Raw genomic sequence first — 16,933 nt, 5'->3', positions numbered from 1 at the left:
TTGCCCATATCACATCACAACATGCCCTGCAAAAACAAGTTAGACGTCCTCTACTTTGTTGTTGCAAGTTTTACGTGGCTGCCACGGGCTTCTAGCAAGAACCGTTCTTACCTATGCATCAAAACCACAACGGTGTTTATCAAGTTTGATGTTTTAACCTTCAACAAGGACCGACTGCAGTCAAATTCGATTCAACTAAAGTAGGAGAAACAGACACCCGCCAGCCACTTTATGCAAAACTAGTTGCATGTCTGTCGGTGGAACCGATCTCATGAACGTGGTCATGTAAGGTTGGTCCGGACCGCTTCATCCAACAATACTGCCGAATCAAAATAAGACATTCGTGGTAAGCAGTATGACGATCACCGCCCACAACACTTTGTGTTCTACTCGTGCATATCATCTACGCATAGACCTGGCTCTTGATGCCACTGTTGGGAAACGTAGCATGCAATTTCAAAAGATTTCCTACGCTCACACAAGATCTATGTAGGAGATTCATAGCAACGAGAGGGGGAGAGCGTGTCTACGTACCCTCGTAGACCGAAAGCGGAAGCATTTGACAACGCGGTTGATGTAGTCGAACTTCTTCTCGTTCCGACCGATCAAGCACTGGACGTACGGGACCTGCGAGTTCTACACACGTTTAGCTCGATGACGTTCCTTGAAATCTTGATCCAGCAAAGTGTCGAGGGAGAGTTCTGTCAGCACAACGGCGTTGTGACGGTGATGGTGAAGTGATCCGCGTAGGGCTTCGCCTAAGCACTACGAAGATATGACCAGAGGTGTAATCTATGGAGGGAGGCACCGCACACGGCTAACAGATGTTGTTGTGTGTACTAGGCGCCTCCCCCCTCACATATATATATATAGGTGGGAGGGAGAGGGAGCAGCCAAGGGGGCGCCCAAGTAGGAGGAATCCTACTTGGCGCCCTAGTGCAATTCGCCCCTCCTCCTTACCATAACTTCCGGGGGGGGAGGAAGGAGGAGGGAGGAGGGAAGGAAGGGGGAGGCCGAATCCCCCCTTCCTTTCTCTCTCTCCCTCTTTCCTTCCCCTCTAGGTTCGGCCTATATGGGGGCGCAACAGCCCATGCTGGCTACTGCATTTCCCCTCTTGGCCCATTACGCCCATATCTTTGTCAGGGGGTGCCCGGAACTCCTTTCCGGTGACCCGATATGTACCCGGTACCCTCGGAACATTTCCGATGTCCGAATACCATCGTCCTATATATCAGTATTTACCTCTCGACCATTTCGAGACTCCTCGTCATGTCTGCGATCTCATCCGGGACTCCGAATAACATTCAGTCACCAAATCACATAAATCATATAACACTAAATCGTCATCGAACATTAAGCGTGCGGACCCTACGGGTTCGAGAACTGTGTAGACATGACCGAGACACCTCTCCAGTCAATAACCAACAGCGGAACCTGGATTCTCATATTGGTTCCCACATATTCTACGAAGATCTTTATCGGTCGTACTGTAATGACAACATAAGTTATTCCCTTTGTCATCGGTATGTTACTTGCTCGAGATTCGATCATCGGTATCTTCATACCTAGTTCAATATCGTTACCGGCAAGTCTCTTTACTCATTCTGTAATACATCATCTCATAACTAACTCATTAGTCACATTGCTTGCAAGGCTTATTATGATGTGCATTACCGAGAGGGCCCAGAGATACCTCTCCGATATTCGGAGTGAAAAATCCTAATCTTGATCTATGCCAACCCAACAAACACCTTCGGAGATACCTGTAGAGCATCTTTATAGTCACCAAATACGTTGTGACATTTGATAGCACACAAGATATTCCTCCGGTATTCGGGAGTTGCATAATCTCATAGTCGAAGGAATATGTATTTGACATGAAGAAAGCAATAGCTATAAAACTGAACGATCAACATGCTAAGCTAACAGATGGGTCTTGTCCATCACATCATTCTCCTAATGATGTGATCTCGTTATCAAATGACAACACATGTCTATGGTTAGGAAACTTAACCAGCTTTGATTAACGAGTTAGTCTAGTAGAGGCTTACTAGGGACACGGTGTTTTGTCTATGTATCCACACATGTATCAAGTTTCCGGTTAATACAATTCTAGCATGAATAATAAACATTTATCATGATATAAGGAAATATAAAATATCAACTTTATTATTGCCTCTAGGGCATATTCCTTCATGGGCTTGCGGTATATCACAGTGCAACTTGCAATGGTTAGTTTTTGGGCTGGGATGTGCATGACCTTAATTTGTTGGGTTGGGATAATATCTCCAATTTAATTAAAAAAATTGGGTTGATCGGGTGTCAGGGGTACAAACCCCAATTTCCCAAATAAAATTCAGGTTTCTAGAGTTACCACCCAAACAGGCTCTCATGTTTTTCGGGTTTGGGTAGTGCGGGTTTGAGGTTTGAGCTTCGCGTATCGGGTTTTATGCCCAGCCAGGAGCACCGCCGCATGTTGTTCCAACGTGACGGATGTGTCCAGGCGTCCCAATATCCGCCCCACATATGGGCCGGGTATGGGGGTTGCCGGTCAGTCTGGACATTTGGGTTGCCTTTGGGGCTGCCGATTGGGTGTTTGTTTCTTCTATTCGGGCATTGCCAGGCAGGTCACCTAGGCATTTGAGGCGGATATGGGTTGCCCAGTTGTAGATGCCCTTAGGTATATAGGTTGCCGTACACGACAAATTTTTGGCGTGGCCACACTTTTAGAGTATTTAGCAAAAAGCCACTCCCCATATCCGCCCAGATTACAGGTTTGTGCCCCCCTCGGATTTACCACTTTTAATCGATGGTAAAAGAACTACCATATTTGCTCTATTTTTGCAACAAACTACCACTTCGCAACATCTTTTCTCAAAACTAATAGTGATTATGAGAGAAATAGTCCACCAGTCAGGTCCATGTGGCAATGAAAGTCAACACCGTTTGTCTGACCGATACGCTAGACATTATGATATGTGGGTCCCACATGTCAGTTCTATCTTCTTCCTTAAAATTCCCCATGGAGGCCTCCCGCCAGAGCTAATCCGCCGTCCTGCCTCACTCCCACTGTCCCTCCGCCACCGGCTTCAAGGGCCTTGCCAGGCTGCCCGGTGGCCACGCTCAGCCGCCACCCAGCATATGTCGGTGTCGACAACTGCGGAGCCCACGGTCATGAGGAGCATGGCGTATCGGTCGGCAAACATGAGCGACCATGGCGGAGGTTGGTAGGTCGGGGCACATGTGGAATAGGCGACGGGGCTAGTGACCGTGGCGGCCAACAAGGATCGCGTGACGACGGCAGCCTCGACACAACGCGACGACAACCAATGGAGCTTGTGCGACGGTCATGGCGCTGCACGGGGGGTTAGTCTTCTTCTGCTCCTGAGCTCAAATGAGCCCGGGATGAACAGTAAAATCCCCCAAAAAAATCCTCATTTTTTTTGGCAAACTTTAACAAATATTTTGTGTGCTTGACAAATTTTAGCACTAATGACATTCGTGAAAGTCATGGAAAGAACCAGCACTCCAAAATGCTTTGTCATGGCAATGAAATGAAATAAAACCATAACTCTAAAATGTAAAAAAATTGCATTACAGAAGCATCAATTTTTTTTCATGACTTCCACGAATGTTATTTGAAGATAATTTTTTCAAGAACATAAAAACATTTGTCAAAATTTATCACAAAATAATTTCAGAGTTCTTTTGATTTCTTTTACTATTTTTCGATTTTACTGTTCATTAGTGAGTATTTGAGCTTGGAAGCAGATACTCCGCGTAACGTAACCCGTAATGCAGGGTTCGCGACCATGGCCGGCGCCTGCGCCCACCTCTCAGTATGGATCTAGTAAACTGGCGGCCGGCAGCCGCCGACGAGCAACTCGTGCTCCGGCACACATACAAGATGATTGAGGAAATGTTCCACAGATAAAATGTTTTGATGGGAAGAGAGTTGCAGGTCAATTCTTTTTTGAAAGTTGAAGGTCAATTTAACAGTCGGAGTTGACTTTTGTACCACTCCAGCCCTGATCAGTTATTAGCAGCACGTGGTAGTTTTATGGAAAAAATATGATAAAAGTGGTAGGCTTTTTTTTATCACCAGTTAAAAGTGGTCGTTGCGGTAGTTTTTTTTTGTGCTAAATACTCATGTTTTTTCATATCTGTTGGAGGTGGTGTAGGAAGGGGATCACACTTTTTTACCACCTTCGCCCCCGATGCCACCTTCTCCTGTTGGCCTCATCCCACAGCTCAGCAGCAGCCCAGCCCCTCCTCCGTCTCCATTTCTTTTGCCCTCTCTCTCTCTCTCTCTCTCTCTCTCTCTCTCGGTGTTAAAACGCGGCCGCCGTACGCGCATTGCCTCCTTCCTTCCGAGCAGTCGCTGGCTCGCTTCGATTCTTCTCCTTCTCTCTTGCCGGGGCGTTCTTGGAGGGGGACTGTAGCTAGCCTAGCAGTGTTCTTGGAGCTGCTGCCGGTGGAGGTCTGCAATGGGGAGGAGCGGCCATGCCTGCTCCGTTCTTGGATCGCTGCTGCTGCTGCTGCTGCTGCTGCCGGGCCCAGCCGCTGCGCAGAAGGGCTCGGCCTGGAAGACGCTGAGTGGTATACAAGCTGCACTTGCCTGTGTTCCCCGTTTGTTTGCTTAGTCTGTGCGTCTGCGATCTGATTCTGATCTGGGTTGACTATTTCTGCGATTCTTAGTTCATAAGCTCGCATCTTGCTTGCGATTTTTGATTCGGCTTCGATGTATGGGTTGGATCTTTAGGATTAAGACGGGGCGACTGCCCGGTCTTGCTCAACCTTCTGCTGTTTCTTCAAGAGCATGGCCTTGCCGAAAGTTTCAGGGCTCGAGATTTCTGATTGGAAGCTTGGGGGCCGGCCATGATGCCTCCTTTTAAATTATTTGCATATAATATGAAATTTTGGCACAGCCGTGGGCGGTAGGGTAGCCTCTTCTGCCGAATGCCATTTGGTTAGGATACGGCAGCAACATCTTTGTTACTAATTCAGATGACGTAGTCAACGCTTCTTACCGCGTGAATGTTCATCGGCTGTTCTTGGGTTAGGTTAGATCACTAGCTGCTGGCGTTTACTGTTCATCGACTGCTTATGGAGCAGGGGATTGTTTGCCCAGTTCGGTAGATGTCAATTTCAAGGATTGATTTCCTTCTTGATGCATCAATTACAGTGGTCGATCATTTAATTGGCCATGCATGTAAAAATACAGTAGATTTATACCACCACCCTGGTATAGTTTTTTTACGGAGTTTCTGCTGTGGCAATACATTTATGAAGTATTAGTCGGACAAAAAGTTACATCTATGAAGCTATGATCCATCCATTGTTCCTCCTGGCTGTTCTCAAGCCTAACACTCACCTCATTGTTTCAGGCGATGCTCCAGCAGTCATAGCTAAGGGTGGTTTCTCCGGCCTATTTCCCGACTCCAGTGACCCTGCTTATTTGTTTGCTGCCAGCAATCAGGATTCAGCCCAGTGGTGCGATGTTCGGTTAACCAAGGATGGCGTTGGCATCTGCCTTCCAGACATAAAAATGGATAACTGCACAACCATATCCGATCTTTTCCCAAAGGGAAAGAAGACCTACCGTGTCAACGGTGTGTCCACGACGGGGTGGTTCTCTGTGGACTATAACAGCATTGACCTGACCAATGTAACTTGTAAGTGCAAATGCAGCTTGCAGTTCTAATGTTTTGAGCATCTTCATTGCATCTTTCTCTTGCTTGATTAGCATTGTTGCCTTTCCTTGTCTAACCCAAACTTACTATTTGTTACAGTGCTGCGAGCAATCTTGTCTCGTACAAATAGGTTTGATGGAAGCTTCACGCTAGTTCAAGTTGAAGTTGCACTGTCGCAATATAAGGCCCCTGCTTGGTTGAATGTTCAGGTACATCAAACTTTGATTACTTTCAGTGCACTACAATTGAAGTGATCTTCTCTTATAGTCTGTCTTGTTTGTGCAAAACTCAGCATGACAGTTTCTACAGCCAGTTTAATCTGAGCATGAGAAGCTATATCCTGTCTATGTCAAAGCAATACACGGTTGACTACATCTCATCCCCTGAAGTGAGTTTCCTCAAAAGTCTAGTTGGAAGAGTTGGCAGGAAGACAAAGCTTGTGTTCCGTTTTCTTGATGAAGGCCTTGTCGAGCCATCTACAAATCAGACATATGGCTCAATGCTGAAAAATCTATCATCCATCAAGACTTTTGCTTCTGGAATACTTGTTCCCAAACACTATATCTGGCCTGTTACGGCAGATAATTATCTGCAACCCTCTACTTCAGTCGTGGATGATGCTCATAAGGCAGGCTTAGAAATTTATGCTGCTGATTTTGCCAACGACTTTGCACTCAGCTACAACTACAGCTATGATCCGTTAGCAGAATATCTTCGCTTCATCGACAATGGTGCCTTCTGTGTTGATGGTCTCTTGACTGATTTCCCTATCACTCCGTTAGAGGCCATCGGTGAGTCCACATTATATGATCTCTTCACAATGCTATAAATGTTCCTTCAAGAAGCTCACACACCCAAGCGGCCACTTTGTCAGGACAATCTTTCATCTTTTATTGACTCTGTTCTAATCATGAAATAATCCACTTTCAACTTTTGGTATTTGTATATTTGAACAAGTTGGAATATTAGTTTGGATCATGGCTTGTCTGATCTTGACTATTGATTTGTTCTATGTTTTGTTGCTGCAGGCTGCTTCAGTAACCTGAACAACACCAAGGCAGATCATGGTATGCCTCCTTCCTTTCTTTATCCATTCTTAACTCCTCAATTTAGTACTGTTATTGACCTCCGGATTTCACATTTACATTGCAGGGGCACCTCTAGTTATCTCCCACAATGGTGCTAGTGGTGACTACCCTGACTGCACTGACCTAGCTTATCAAAAGGCAGTTGTTGATGGTGCAGATGTCATTGACTGTGACGTTCAAGTGACAAAAGATGGCATACCAATATGCATGAGTTCCATTGACCTAATGGATGTCACTACTGTTGCATCCTCACAATTTGCTTCTCAAGCGGGTGTCATAAGTGACATTAAGGCTGTTGCTGGAGTCTATACCTTCAACCTCACTTGGGAGGACATTGCCAACAACCTGAAGCGTAAGTCAGTCTGAACTCTATTAGTAAATCTGATTGCAGTATTTTTCTCTCTTGAGAAAACGCAAGAGGCAAGAGCCTTGCGCATCATTTCATTGCAAGGGAGGCTGGGAATAGGGAGGGAACTGAGAAATGAAAAAACACAACACATGCAAAATTAGTGGACATCCCAGGACTTTGGTTTTTTTTTTCGAAAAGGGGTTTACCCCAGCCTCTGCATCAGAACCATGCATACGGCTCATATTATTAAAAGCATAATCCAGTAGCAAAGTCGCCAAGTATCGAGGTGCGAAAATAAACAAAAGGCTCGAAAGAGCTACAGCCCAAAACCACAACCGGCTGGCAAACACAATAGGAGCACTACATGCCTATCCTATTACATGACCGCCATCCAAACTGGTTGAAAATATCCCGCGCTACCATCTCCCATCGGGTAGACGCAGTAACCAAACGCTCCCTGGCCTCCGTCGGAGTGAGTAGCAACCACATACGGATGAACGCCGTGGCCCTGAAGATAACCTGCAAAAAGTGGTAATAGCCGTATTCCTTTGCAGATAAGAAACAGTTTATTAGACAGTAAGTTATGTGTGTAATTCCGTTTCCTTCCATTAACTAAAAACAATAGTAAGTTATGCACGATCATGCCATGCCATGCCATTTCATTGTTGTACAAAACAAAACAAAAAATCAATCGTCTGGTGAAGAATTGATTGTCCATCTATGGAGTTACTTGCACTCGTGGATCACTTACTCGAATACTGACATTTCCGTGTTCACAGCTATGATATCAAACCCATTTGGCCAGATTAGCCTATCAAGAAATCCCAGAAACAGGAACGCCGGAAAATTCATGAGATTATCAGACTTCTTGGCTTTTGCAAAAGGAGAAGATTTGTCAGGAATCATGATTACTGTGGAGGTAAGCATGCATTTAAATATGCTGCAAACCCATAATTGTGTGATGTACTCTTCCCATTTCCTGCATCTCTCGTTGAGTCGGCTAGCAAAAAGATGGTTGTTAGTTGGAAAAAATGATACTAATACTGAGCGATTGATTGGATTTTTTGCAGCATGCTTCATTCATGGCAGAGAAACTTGGGTTTGGTGTGGTAGATGCAGTGATCAAAGCTGTCGATGACTCCGGTTACAGCAAACAGACCGCCAAGAAAGTGATGATCCAGTCAACAAACAGCTCAACTCTGGTGAAGTTCAAGCAGCTGGCCAAGTATAACCTTGTGTACAAGATCGACGAAGTCGTGAAAGACGCCGCGCCTTCCTCCCTCGCAGACATCAAAAAGTTTGCGGACGCTGTTTCTGTCAGCACCAAGTCCGTTTACCCAGAGTCGAGCAATTTCCTGATAAACCAGACGAACCCTCTCGTCAAGTCCCTGCAGTCTGCTGGTCTTCCAGTCTATGTGTATCTGCTGAGGAACGAGTTCTTTTCTCAACCGTACGACTTCTTCTCAGACGCCACGTCACAGATCAACGCCCTTGTGCACAAAGGGGGAGAGGGAGGCGGAGTGGATGGACTCATCACCGATTTCCCCGGGACGGCTCACAGATACAAATGTGCGTGCCCAACATTTTTCATCCAGTTCACCATGCATGTAGTGTTATCTTGTGAGTGAGTTCTTCTTGTGTTTGCGCAGTGAACTCGTGCAGGAACATGGGGGACAAGACGCCCTACTACATGCTGCCTCCCCAGCGCGGCGGCCTCCTTGGGGTCATACAGGATAAAGCAGCATTGCCACCAGCAATGGCCCCAGAGCCGGTGTTGACTGTCTCCGACGTGGCGGAGCCGCCCCTTCCTCCTGTGAGCAACACCACAGCTCCAGCGCCCTCCCACGCCGCCGTCGATGTCTCCGTCTCGATCCCGATCACTGTGGCGGTGCTAGTGCTATGCGCTTCTCTGCTTATCTGAGGACCACTAAGTCATTCTTTTAATGCCACCCGTTCTATTCTATGTAGCGAGCGATTCGTTTTTCCTTTTGCTTTGGGTCTCATTTGGGGTGGTGGATGTTGAGGTTAAATGATGATTCATGCCTGGATGGTGGCACTTACTTATGTCCCTAGTTAAAACAACATTCTGGTAAATACCACTATGATTGTTAAAGAGGAGAAGTGATGCATTCAGCTCCCAAGAGTCTAGAGTTGCGGTCCCAGACCAGATTTTGATGTGGGAACTCAGAGAGAGTACCAGATCGGACGGCCGTCAGATTGACATCTGACGGCGAGATGCTCTTATTGCGCCTATGGCCGCCGGTTGCTTGTGTCGCCACGGCCACAGCCGTTTTGGTTTGTCTCCAATGATCCAATCTCGAATGTCGTCTGCCTCTACGCCCACGCCCACGGCCGTGGCGCGGCCGGCCGGGAGGTACGCCGTGTACGTCGCGGCCGTGCCGCTGAGGGCCCCTCAGGGTCCGGCCCAGGCCCTGATGTCTTCGGCCTACTCGCTGGGTCTGTGGGACCTTCAGCACTTCATGGTGCTCCTCCGGCCCGACCCTGCCCGAACCCGAACCCAGGTGAGGGAAGGAAATCCATCCGTCCTTTTCGACTCCGCAAGATGTTCAGAGGGCGTTTGGCTTGGCTGGCTTGCAGGAGCAGGAGCCGGAGCCGTCGTTGGTGTTCGATTTCCAGCCTCTCGACCCGGAGGATGCTCTCGCCGCCTTCTCCGTGCTCTCGCGGAGCAAAATACCGGGTAGCTAAGCCGCCGGCGTCGGCCTCTCTGCCTGCTTGCTTGGAATTTTCTTTTTCTTTGCCAAGAAACGGAAGCAGAATTCTTTAGTGATTCATCTTGTCTGCGACGACGGGCGGACAGGGGTGGTTCGGAGGAGAACGCTGCGGCGGATCCCTGACAGGAGGAGCTGGTTCGTCGGCCTCAGCGACGGCGGCGCCGCCGACGCCGCCGAGAGGTTCAGCGAGCGATGGCCGACCGACCTGGTCGTCGGGAACCACGACTGCCGAGACTACACCAACGGTTGGCAGCCACAATTGCCGCTTTACTTACACAACATTGCTGCCATCTCTTCTTTTCATCATCTCAATCTTTTCTTTCTCTGTGTGTGTGCGCGCATGATCTCCTTCGCAAGGGCTGGTGGAAGTCTTGACAGGACAAAAACGCGTCCTCGACTCGCTGAGATCAGCAGGCCGCCAATGAGGCCGCGCCATCGTGGGGTGGGCCGGACTGCTTTCTTCTACCTTTCCTTCTTTCTGTTGCACTAGCGTTGTTTACTGAATCTTGCTCCAGACATCGTCTCGAAATATTCGTCATGTGTTAGTAATTTTTATTATGTATACATATGCGTCAATGGTGCCATATGGTTGAAAGAGACAGGCTTGGATGATTAGGTTAGGTTGATTCACTCTTCTGTTGCTTGTCCGACGGAGCTCATCATGGTTCTTGTGTTACTGTTTTCCAGAGATAAGTTGCAATTTCTTTAAGGAGAAATAAGTTGCCGTTCCACTTTGCAGATATATGAGGATTCCGACTGCTCATGCTCATCTGTGAATTCTTCTAATCCTAGACCAAGAAAACGTACTGCCTGCAACTACTAATGAAACGCATCAGCCTTCTCGGACAAAGGTGTGGCATAAATAAGAAATGCACTTTGAGGAATTCCTCGGCTGGAGCTTGAAGCAAAAGTAGAAAAACTAATCAATGTAACCAGGTGCTGGTTGCTGAGTATCTGGTAATTTGCTGTCAGTAGTTCTTTTACACATATTAATTTGCTATCAGTAGTAATTGAAGCAAAATGTTTACTAACAAAATGGAGGAAGCAATATCCAGTAGCACTTGGATTATATCATATGGCTTCAGCAAACAAACACAAATTTCTTCTGGATTCTGTTTTCGAAATGTGTTCCTAAATGAGAGACGTTTTTGCAGTTTCAATTGAACTGATTTAAGCTGCAAAAACGGCTTACATTTAGAAACACAGGGTGCAATTTCTTATATTCTTCTCCATTAGAAGTGGCAACTATACAACATCACCCACGACAATGAAAGCTCAAGCTTTTTGTGCATCTACCTGCTGACCCTAACACCCAATGCCTTCCAAACAATGGCAAGTTGGTGTCTCAGGACATGATGAGCAAGTGCCATCGTTGGCTGTCCACCATTGGGCTCTGGCCCCACCTTCAGTTTCAAGAAACAACTAGTAGCACTGAAATGCTGATTGGCGTTTGCCGACTAGTTTGGACATGATGACAGAGACAAAAGGAATGTATCTGGGGGCTGACTATCTCCATTCTTCTTTCTCTCAAGTCTGACAACAGGAGGCTTATCGAGATCTCGTCAAATCGGAGGTCACAACTCACCAACCTAACAAGACAAGGTGATCTGCTGGGACATTTCATCCATGATGGATGGATGGATGGATGTGCGGTGCCCCTACCTACCCTGGGACTGCACCTTATCAACAAGGTAGCAACTCAAGCCCTGCGCAGGCAATCGATTAGCGTTGTTCCTGCCTACAACAGTGGAGGCAGACCCCAGTGTGTAATTAGCTGGCCACCGAAATACCGAAACCTAATCTGCACCGTGCTTTTACTTTCTGTCTGTAGCCAGCTGCAGAATTCCAGCATCTTTTCGGTAATCTTTCAGCTGCACAATCTAATTAAGCTAGCGCTACTTTGACTTGTGCTTGAATATAGATTAATCATGGTTGTGCAGTATTAATTCATCCTAATGTACTTATGTGCTCATTTTTTGTTTGCTTGGAGAAGACATGCTGACCATCCATTTTGTTTTGTATAAATGATTTCCATATCTCCTCGTCCTCCTAGTATTATACTTTCTCCGTTCAGAATTACTTATCGCGAAAATGAATGTATCTGGACTAAAATACGTCTAGATACATTTATTTTTGCGACAAGTAATTCCAGACGGAGGAAGTACTACTCAAGAACATCTCCATCTATGCCTCTAGAGCCTAGAAACTACTCATGACTAGCTTAGCCACTTGTGAAAACACAACCACTAAGCTAGGAGATTCAGACAAGCTCTTTTCAGTGTCATATTTAGATTCGCATCGCGTGGAAATTTGACGAAACACGCTATTACGGTCATTGTCGCGTATCCGAAGCGGGGTTGTTGGCAGGTTGTCGTGAAGTGGCACGATATTGGATATCTGGATACCACTATGCATACATGATCCTCACCTTCACTGGCCATCATGATCATGGTCACAGGCCATATATTCAGGCTGGGATCTCAAGTATCAGCCCTGAGGCCCGAATTTGATCTCGTATAACTGAAATCCTGCTTTTTGTCACACCCACTCATTTCTCTCCATGGTCAGCTCTTTGTACCATGATTGTGATGTCACAATGGCTTTCTAAATGTACGGACACCACAGCGTGCCTCTTAAACGTCGTGTGGTCAGGTGTCATTTGCGCCTACTACATGCTCAAGTGCTTGCTAGTGGTTATGTTCAGTGAGGAAGAGGTGGCCTGCCAAGGTCTGTGATTGTTTCGATCCGATCAGTGGGCAGTAGCCACCTGAAGCCTTGTGTTGCTGTGCTGAATTCACCAGCCCGGTGTACATCAAATTTAGAGTTAACCGAATTTATCCTTTCAGAACTAGAGATTCGCTGCAGTGGTTCCCCATAAAGAGTTGGTCATACAACTGGTCTGACTCTGACAGAACAACGTGAGTCTTGTTTGAGTTGTGTCGAATATAGTGTACAAGATAGGTTATAGTTGGACTTGTAATTGTATTGTGTTTAGATAGGATATGGAGTCGTGTTCAATTAGGACACTTGTATCCTAGGCCTCTCATATATAGCAGGGCTAGACACACGATGTAATTTATGCCAACATAATAGCACCGGAACGCAGGGGAAGCCGGTGGCATGTGCCGGTGTCCAGGACGACCGGGTGCGGTATTGTGACGGTGTCACGGGGAGGAGCGCCCGTAGTCAGACCCCGGGGATGTAGTCATATCAGTGTCGTGCCTCGTGTGATTGTTTGGTCCTCGAATGATCAATGGTAAGCCTCGGACTTATTCTAACGAGTGGTATCATAAGCAAGGTTCAAAGGAGGTCACGGTTGTTGTTGATCTGGAGAAAGTATCGAGTTGAGATGCAGCCGGATGTGGTGTGGTTCTTGACAAGATTGAAAAAAAGCGATCGAAACGGCGCAGCAGATCGATGGAAGCGGCGTGCACACGCGGCTTGACGGCGATTGGGGCAGCAGGTGCGTGGCGGCGGCAGGGCTAGAGCATACACGACCCAATCAGCACGAGGCGATGGCCTCGTCCGGGTGCGGGTCCAAGTAGGCCGGCGGGTGCAAGTGCAAATCACGCTGCTGGAGTCCCCAGGCTAGACGCGTGCGAAGCGGAAGCTGCGAACTAATCGATCTGGAGAAGGTTGGGCAAAGACACGAGAGATTTGTTTTGACAAAAAGAGTTGGCACAAGGCTCAAGAATCAGACCGTGATTGCTACTTAGAAAGGAAAGAAAGATAAGTCCAAAAGCTATGTGTGATTGTATGTGGAGTGGAGTTTGACTAGCGTCATTGGTCTCCTCTGGTACGTGCATACAGGAAGGCTACATGAGACTTTATTTTTGGTCTCTTTTGTTTGGTACACAGTTTGTGTATGGATGGCAGTTGCACTTGAGGATTTGAGGAGTCCGGAGCGTGCTGAGCAGGATCATGTAAACATAGGGCGTCCAAGACATGCACAGATGTGCACGCAGTTGTGATGCAGGATGGAGTATGATTGCAGTCGGATATGTTCGGTTGGGTCAGACTGAACAGTCTGACGGATCGACGTAAGTCGGTTGGTACCGAAGACGGTGGTGAAGTCGGCGATGACGACATAGGTGCGTGATGCTGATAGTGACCGACTTCTGAGGCGTGGAAACACGTGGCACAGGCCCAAGGGCTTGTGTGGCTTCAACAAGACTATGGCGCGAGGTTGATTCAAGACGGTGCACACGGAGCTTGAAGTTGACGGGGCGCGAGGGTGGACTGATCATCTACCATGGAGTCATGTCGAAGGTGGAGCTGGATTGAGGGGCTACGGTGTAAGGATTCAGGGAATCGAAGCCTATTCAGCAAAGGGGAAAAAAGCGAGAGGCACGTAGTTCAGACTGGAGCCCAGTGGTCTGATGGAAACGTGAAACTCGTCATCGGTCGGTGATGATCGGTGGTACTCTGCAGTGGGGGTTGAGTGGTGTGGTTCACGACCCTTGAGACTCGACCGGGACAGTGGAGGCTCGACGCGGTAATAGCGGCGAGGCGTGCAGTTAGCACGGGACATGGAGACGGGCCAGGGCTCTGGTGGTCATACATGTGGTGAGACAACTGCGAATTTGACTCAGGATGACTACAAGCAACGGTGAAATTTCTTCAAGTTTCAGACAGACGGTCAAGAAAGAAGCAATAATGTTGAGTTTAGATAACTCTTATGTGTGACACCCAATATGTGAGTTGTTCATTTTCACGCAGGTCAGTGATCAGTGTGTGATGCGTTGAACGGAGCTCTGGAAGTTGGGAGCATACACTAGAGTAAAGAGGAATTTAATTTTGCTCGAGTGTTGACAGTGGTCAAAAAAAGAAGGGACTATAAGTTGTAGGTGGAGTCACATGGAGTCTTTGGAGTAGCAGCGATACTCATGTGATAAGCTCAAGTTCAATGTACATAGAAGTTTGACGCATGGACAAATTCAGGATGGTGGAGAATATTCGTCAAGGTGGAGTTTGTTGGAGTTGTGTCGAATATAGTGTACAAGGTAGGTTACAGTTGAACTTATAGTTGTATTGTGTTTAGATAGGATATGGAGTCGTGTCCAAGTAGGACATTTGTATCCTAGGCCTCTCACATATAGCGGTGCTAGACACACGATGTAACTTATGCCAACATAATAGCACCGGAACGCAGGGAAAGCCGGCGGCATGTGCCGGTGTCCAGGGCGACCGGGTGCGGTATTGTGACAGTGTCACGGGGATGTAGCCATATCGGTGTCGTGCCTCGTGTGATTGCTTGGTCCTCGGATGATCAACGGTATGCCTCGGATTTATTCTAACAAGTCTAGACATTTGCACTGCTCACCCTTCATCAGAAAAAAGAAAAAAGAAAGATAAGATAGGGACAAATGTTTATTTCCCTTAAAAGTTCTAGAAGCAATTAAGATAAAATCGGAGCGTCAAAAGGATGAAGAACGAAACCGAAGGGTAAAAGAGAGATAGAGATAGAGGAAGAGAAGAGATGAATCTTTGTTGACATGTAGAGATGAACCTTCAGAAGTTCAGATATGCTAGTACATAACATAGACTAAGAGAAGCCAATCGCCATGGCATCTCTAGTAGTGGTGGTGGTGGTGACCTTTACGTACATCCAAAGGAAGTACATCACTCTAATACTCTACTAGTTACACACCATACACAGCTAGTTATACGCGTAACCCCAATCGTACGTACGTACAGACGTTGTACTTACACAATCCTACGCGTAGATGGCATAGCGCATGCTCTCACGCACCATGAGGTGGCTGACCTCGTCGGCCCGTGGCCGCCATACGCTCGCCGCCCAGGCTTCCTCCGTCGGCAGGTCCTCGCCGTCAAAGCGGACGGCGCACGCCAGTGCCAGGAGCGCCCTGGCCATGGCGCCGCCCACGCTCGGCGCCACCGCCGCGGCGGCGCCGGCATCGCCGTGGGCGCCGAGGCCGAGCGCGCTCTCGTCCACCACCCGCGCCGTAGACCTCCTCCCCCTGCGCCGCCGCCACCGCAGGCCCTGCCGGACGAGCGCCACCACGTCGCCCCACATGAAGACCGCCGGCAAGAAGCTAGACACGGGCGGCACAGCAGTATGGAATGGACTGATCACACGTACGTACGCGCGCGGCCTCTCCTCGAACTCTCACCACCAGAGCTTGGCGGGGACACGGCAGCCGAAGCACATGCTTACGTGCACGCACACTCTTGTCGATCACACGGCTCGCACCACGCCCATGGATCCTCCCGTGCTTGGAGCCACCAGCTGCGTCGTCCACACACACAGCATCTCGGTGGGGGGTGTGGCAGATCACAGGTATGGTATATATGCGCGCTGGTCCGACGGAACTAGAAGGGAGCGGAGCTGGGGGATGGTGGAAGCACGCAGGGATCACGGTGGTTTATATGGAGGGAGGAAGAGGAGACAGGCGGAAGAAGATGATGGTGGTGGGGAGAGGGGAGCACTCAACGGCACGTACTAGTGGGGTGGGATTCCGCTGTGCGCCTCTGTGGTGGTGGTGGTGCTTGTTTCTTTCCTTCACCGTGTGTGACTGTGACGGGGAGACGCAAGCCAAACCCAAACTAAGGGCATCTCTAGCCGTGCCTGTCTTCAGAAGGTCTCATCAGGCGTTTTTTTTGCACCGGCGGCGAAAAAACAGCCCAGTCACGTCTTCAGGAGTCCGATTTTCGCCGGCCTGGGCCGAAAACAGCGCCGACGGACCCAGGCCGAACCCGGCACGCTGAGGGGCGTCCGGGGGCGCCGGGGCGAACTGTTTTGCCACGAAAAAGCCGCGGGCCAGCCGCGTCAGGGACACGGCGGCTCGTCTTCCCCCAACTGCCTCGGTTCACGCGGGGAATCAATGGCAAGGCTGCCGCCGGTCAGCCTTGCCGTTGATTCCTCACGGGCGGCGCGTCACGGGACGGCGCGCCGACGCCTCCCCTCCCTCACACGCGTACACACGAGCGCGGAGCGGCTATAAAAGCCGGCGGTCTCTCGCCTGTGCCCACACCAAACTCGCCCCTCGCCGCCGCCCAGCCCCTCTCCCTCCCTCTCCGTCTTCCTCTCCCGAACGCCACCGGCAGCCC

The 16,933-nt window shown here is 48.6% G+C and overlaps 3 protein-coding genes across 6 annotated transcripts; 2 read left to right on the top strand and 1 right to left on the bottom strand.

Annotated features, from left to right (window-relative positions):
- The first annotated feature begins 4,238 nt into the window (after positions 1–4,238).
- LOC125513337 (glycerophosphodiester phosphodiesterase GDPDL4-like) lies at positions 4,239–9,263 on the top strand. The gene is made up of 9 exons (XM_048678422.1): positions 4,239–4,599; positions 5,388–5,675; positions 5,793–5,902; positions 5,986–6,484; positions 6,722–6,760; positions 6,846–7,133; positions 7,910–8,049; positions 8,201–8,699; positions 8,780–9,263. The coding sequence occupies exons 1-9, from the start codon at positions 4,488–4,490 to the stop codon at positions 9,049–9,051; spliced, it is 2,247 nt and encodes a 748-aa protein (XP_048534379.1). The 5' UTR covers positions 4,239–4,487; the 3' UTR covers positions 9,052–9,263.
- A 119-nt stretch (positions 9,264–9,382) lies between these two features.
- Positions 9,383–11,898, top strand: LOC125513338. 4 transcript variants are annotated; one of them, XR_007285866.1, is made up of 5 exons: positions 9,383–9,652; positions 9,729–9,828; positions 9,949–10,304; positions 10,602–10,819; positions 11,395–11,898. XR_007285866.1 is itself a non-coding variant. In XM_048678425.1 (5 exons), the coding sequence occupies exons 1-4, from the start codon at positions 9,383–9,385 to the stop codon at positions 10,285–10,287; spliced, it is 597 nt and encodes a 198-aa protein (XP_048534382.1). In that variant the 3' UTR covers positions 10,288–10,304; positions 10,602–10,968. The 4 variants fall into 4 exon arrangements, 3 of the variants coding, with proteins under 3 accessions (XP_048534382.1, XP_048534380.1, XP_048534381.1); XM_048678425.1 differs by lacking the exon at positions 11,395–11,898 and having other exon boundaries at positions 9,949–10,107; positions 10,220–10,304; positions 10,602–10,968; XM_048678423.1 differs by lacking the exon at positions 11,395–11,898 and having other exon boundaries at positions 10,602–10,968.
- A 3,427-nt stretch (positions 11,899–15,325) lies between these two features.
- On the bottom strand, positions 15,326–16,286 carry LOC125513336. The gene has a single exon (XM_048678421.1). It carries the CDS (start codon positions 15,897–15,899, stop codon positions 15,579–15,581), a length of 321 nt encoding a protein of 106 aa, XP_048534378.1. The 5' UTR covers positions 15,900–16,286; the 3' UTR covers positions 15,326–15,578.
- Positions 16,287–16,933: the final 647 nt, after the last annotated feature.

Source organism: Triticum urartu, chromosome 6 (assembly GCF_003073215.2).
Source record: "Triticum urartu cultivar G1812 chromosome 6, Tu2.1, whole genome shotgun sequence".
Taxonomy (NCBI): domain Eukaryota; kingdom Viridiplantae; phylum Streptophyta; class Magnoliopsida; order Poales; family Poaceae; genus Triticum; species Triticum urartu.
This window is presented reverse-complemented; position numbering and strand designations above follow the sequence as displayed.

Bases quoted from the DNA above. Each gene is read 5' to 3' on its own strand.
- LOC125513336 (XM_048678421.1), bottom strand. From the start codon at position 15,899: ATGTGGGGCGACGTGGTGGCGCTCGTCCGGCAGGGCCTGCGGTGGCGG.
- LOC125513337 (XM_048678422.1), top strand. From the start codon at position 4,488: ATGGGGAGGAGCGGCCATGCCTGCTCCGTTCTTGGATCGCTGCTGCTG. The intron at 5,903-5,985 runs GTACATCAAACT...TGCAAAACTCAG, and splicing joins CTGCTTGGTTGAATGTTCAG to CATGACAGTTTCTACAGCCA. The intron at 6,761-6,845 runs GTATGCCTCCTT...TTTACATTGCAG, and splicing joins CAACACCAAGGCAGATCATG to GGGCACCTCTAGTTATCTCC.
- LOC125513338 (XM_048678423.1), top strand. From the start codon at position 9,383: ATGGCCGCCGGTTGCTTGTGTCGCCACGGCCACAGCCGTTTTGGTTTG. The intron at 9,829-9,948 runs GTAGCTAAGCCG...ACGGGCGGACAG, and splicing joins CTCGCGGAGCAAAATACCGG to GGGTGGTTCGGAGGAGAACG. The intron at 10,305-10,601 runs GTGGGCCGGACT...TCCACTTTGCAG, and splicing joins TGAGGCCGCGCCATCGTGGG to ATATATGAGGATTCCGACTG.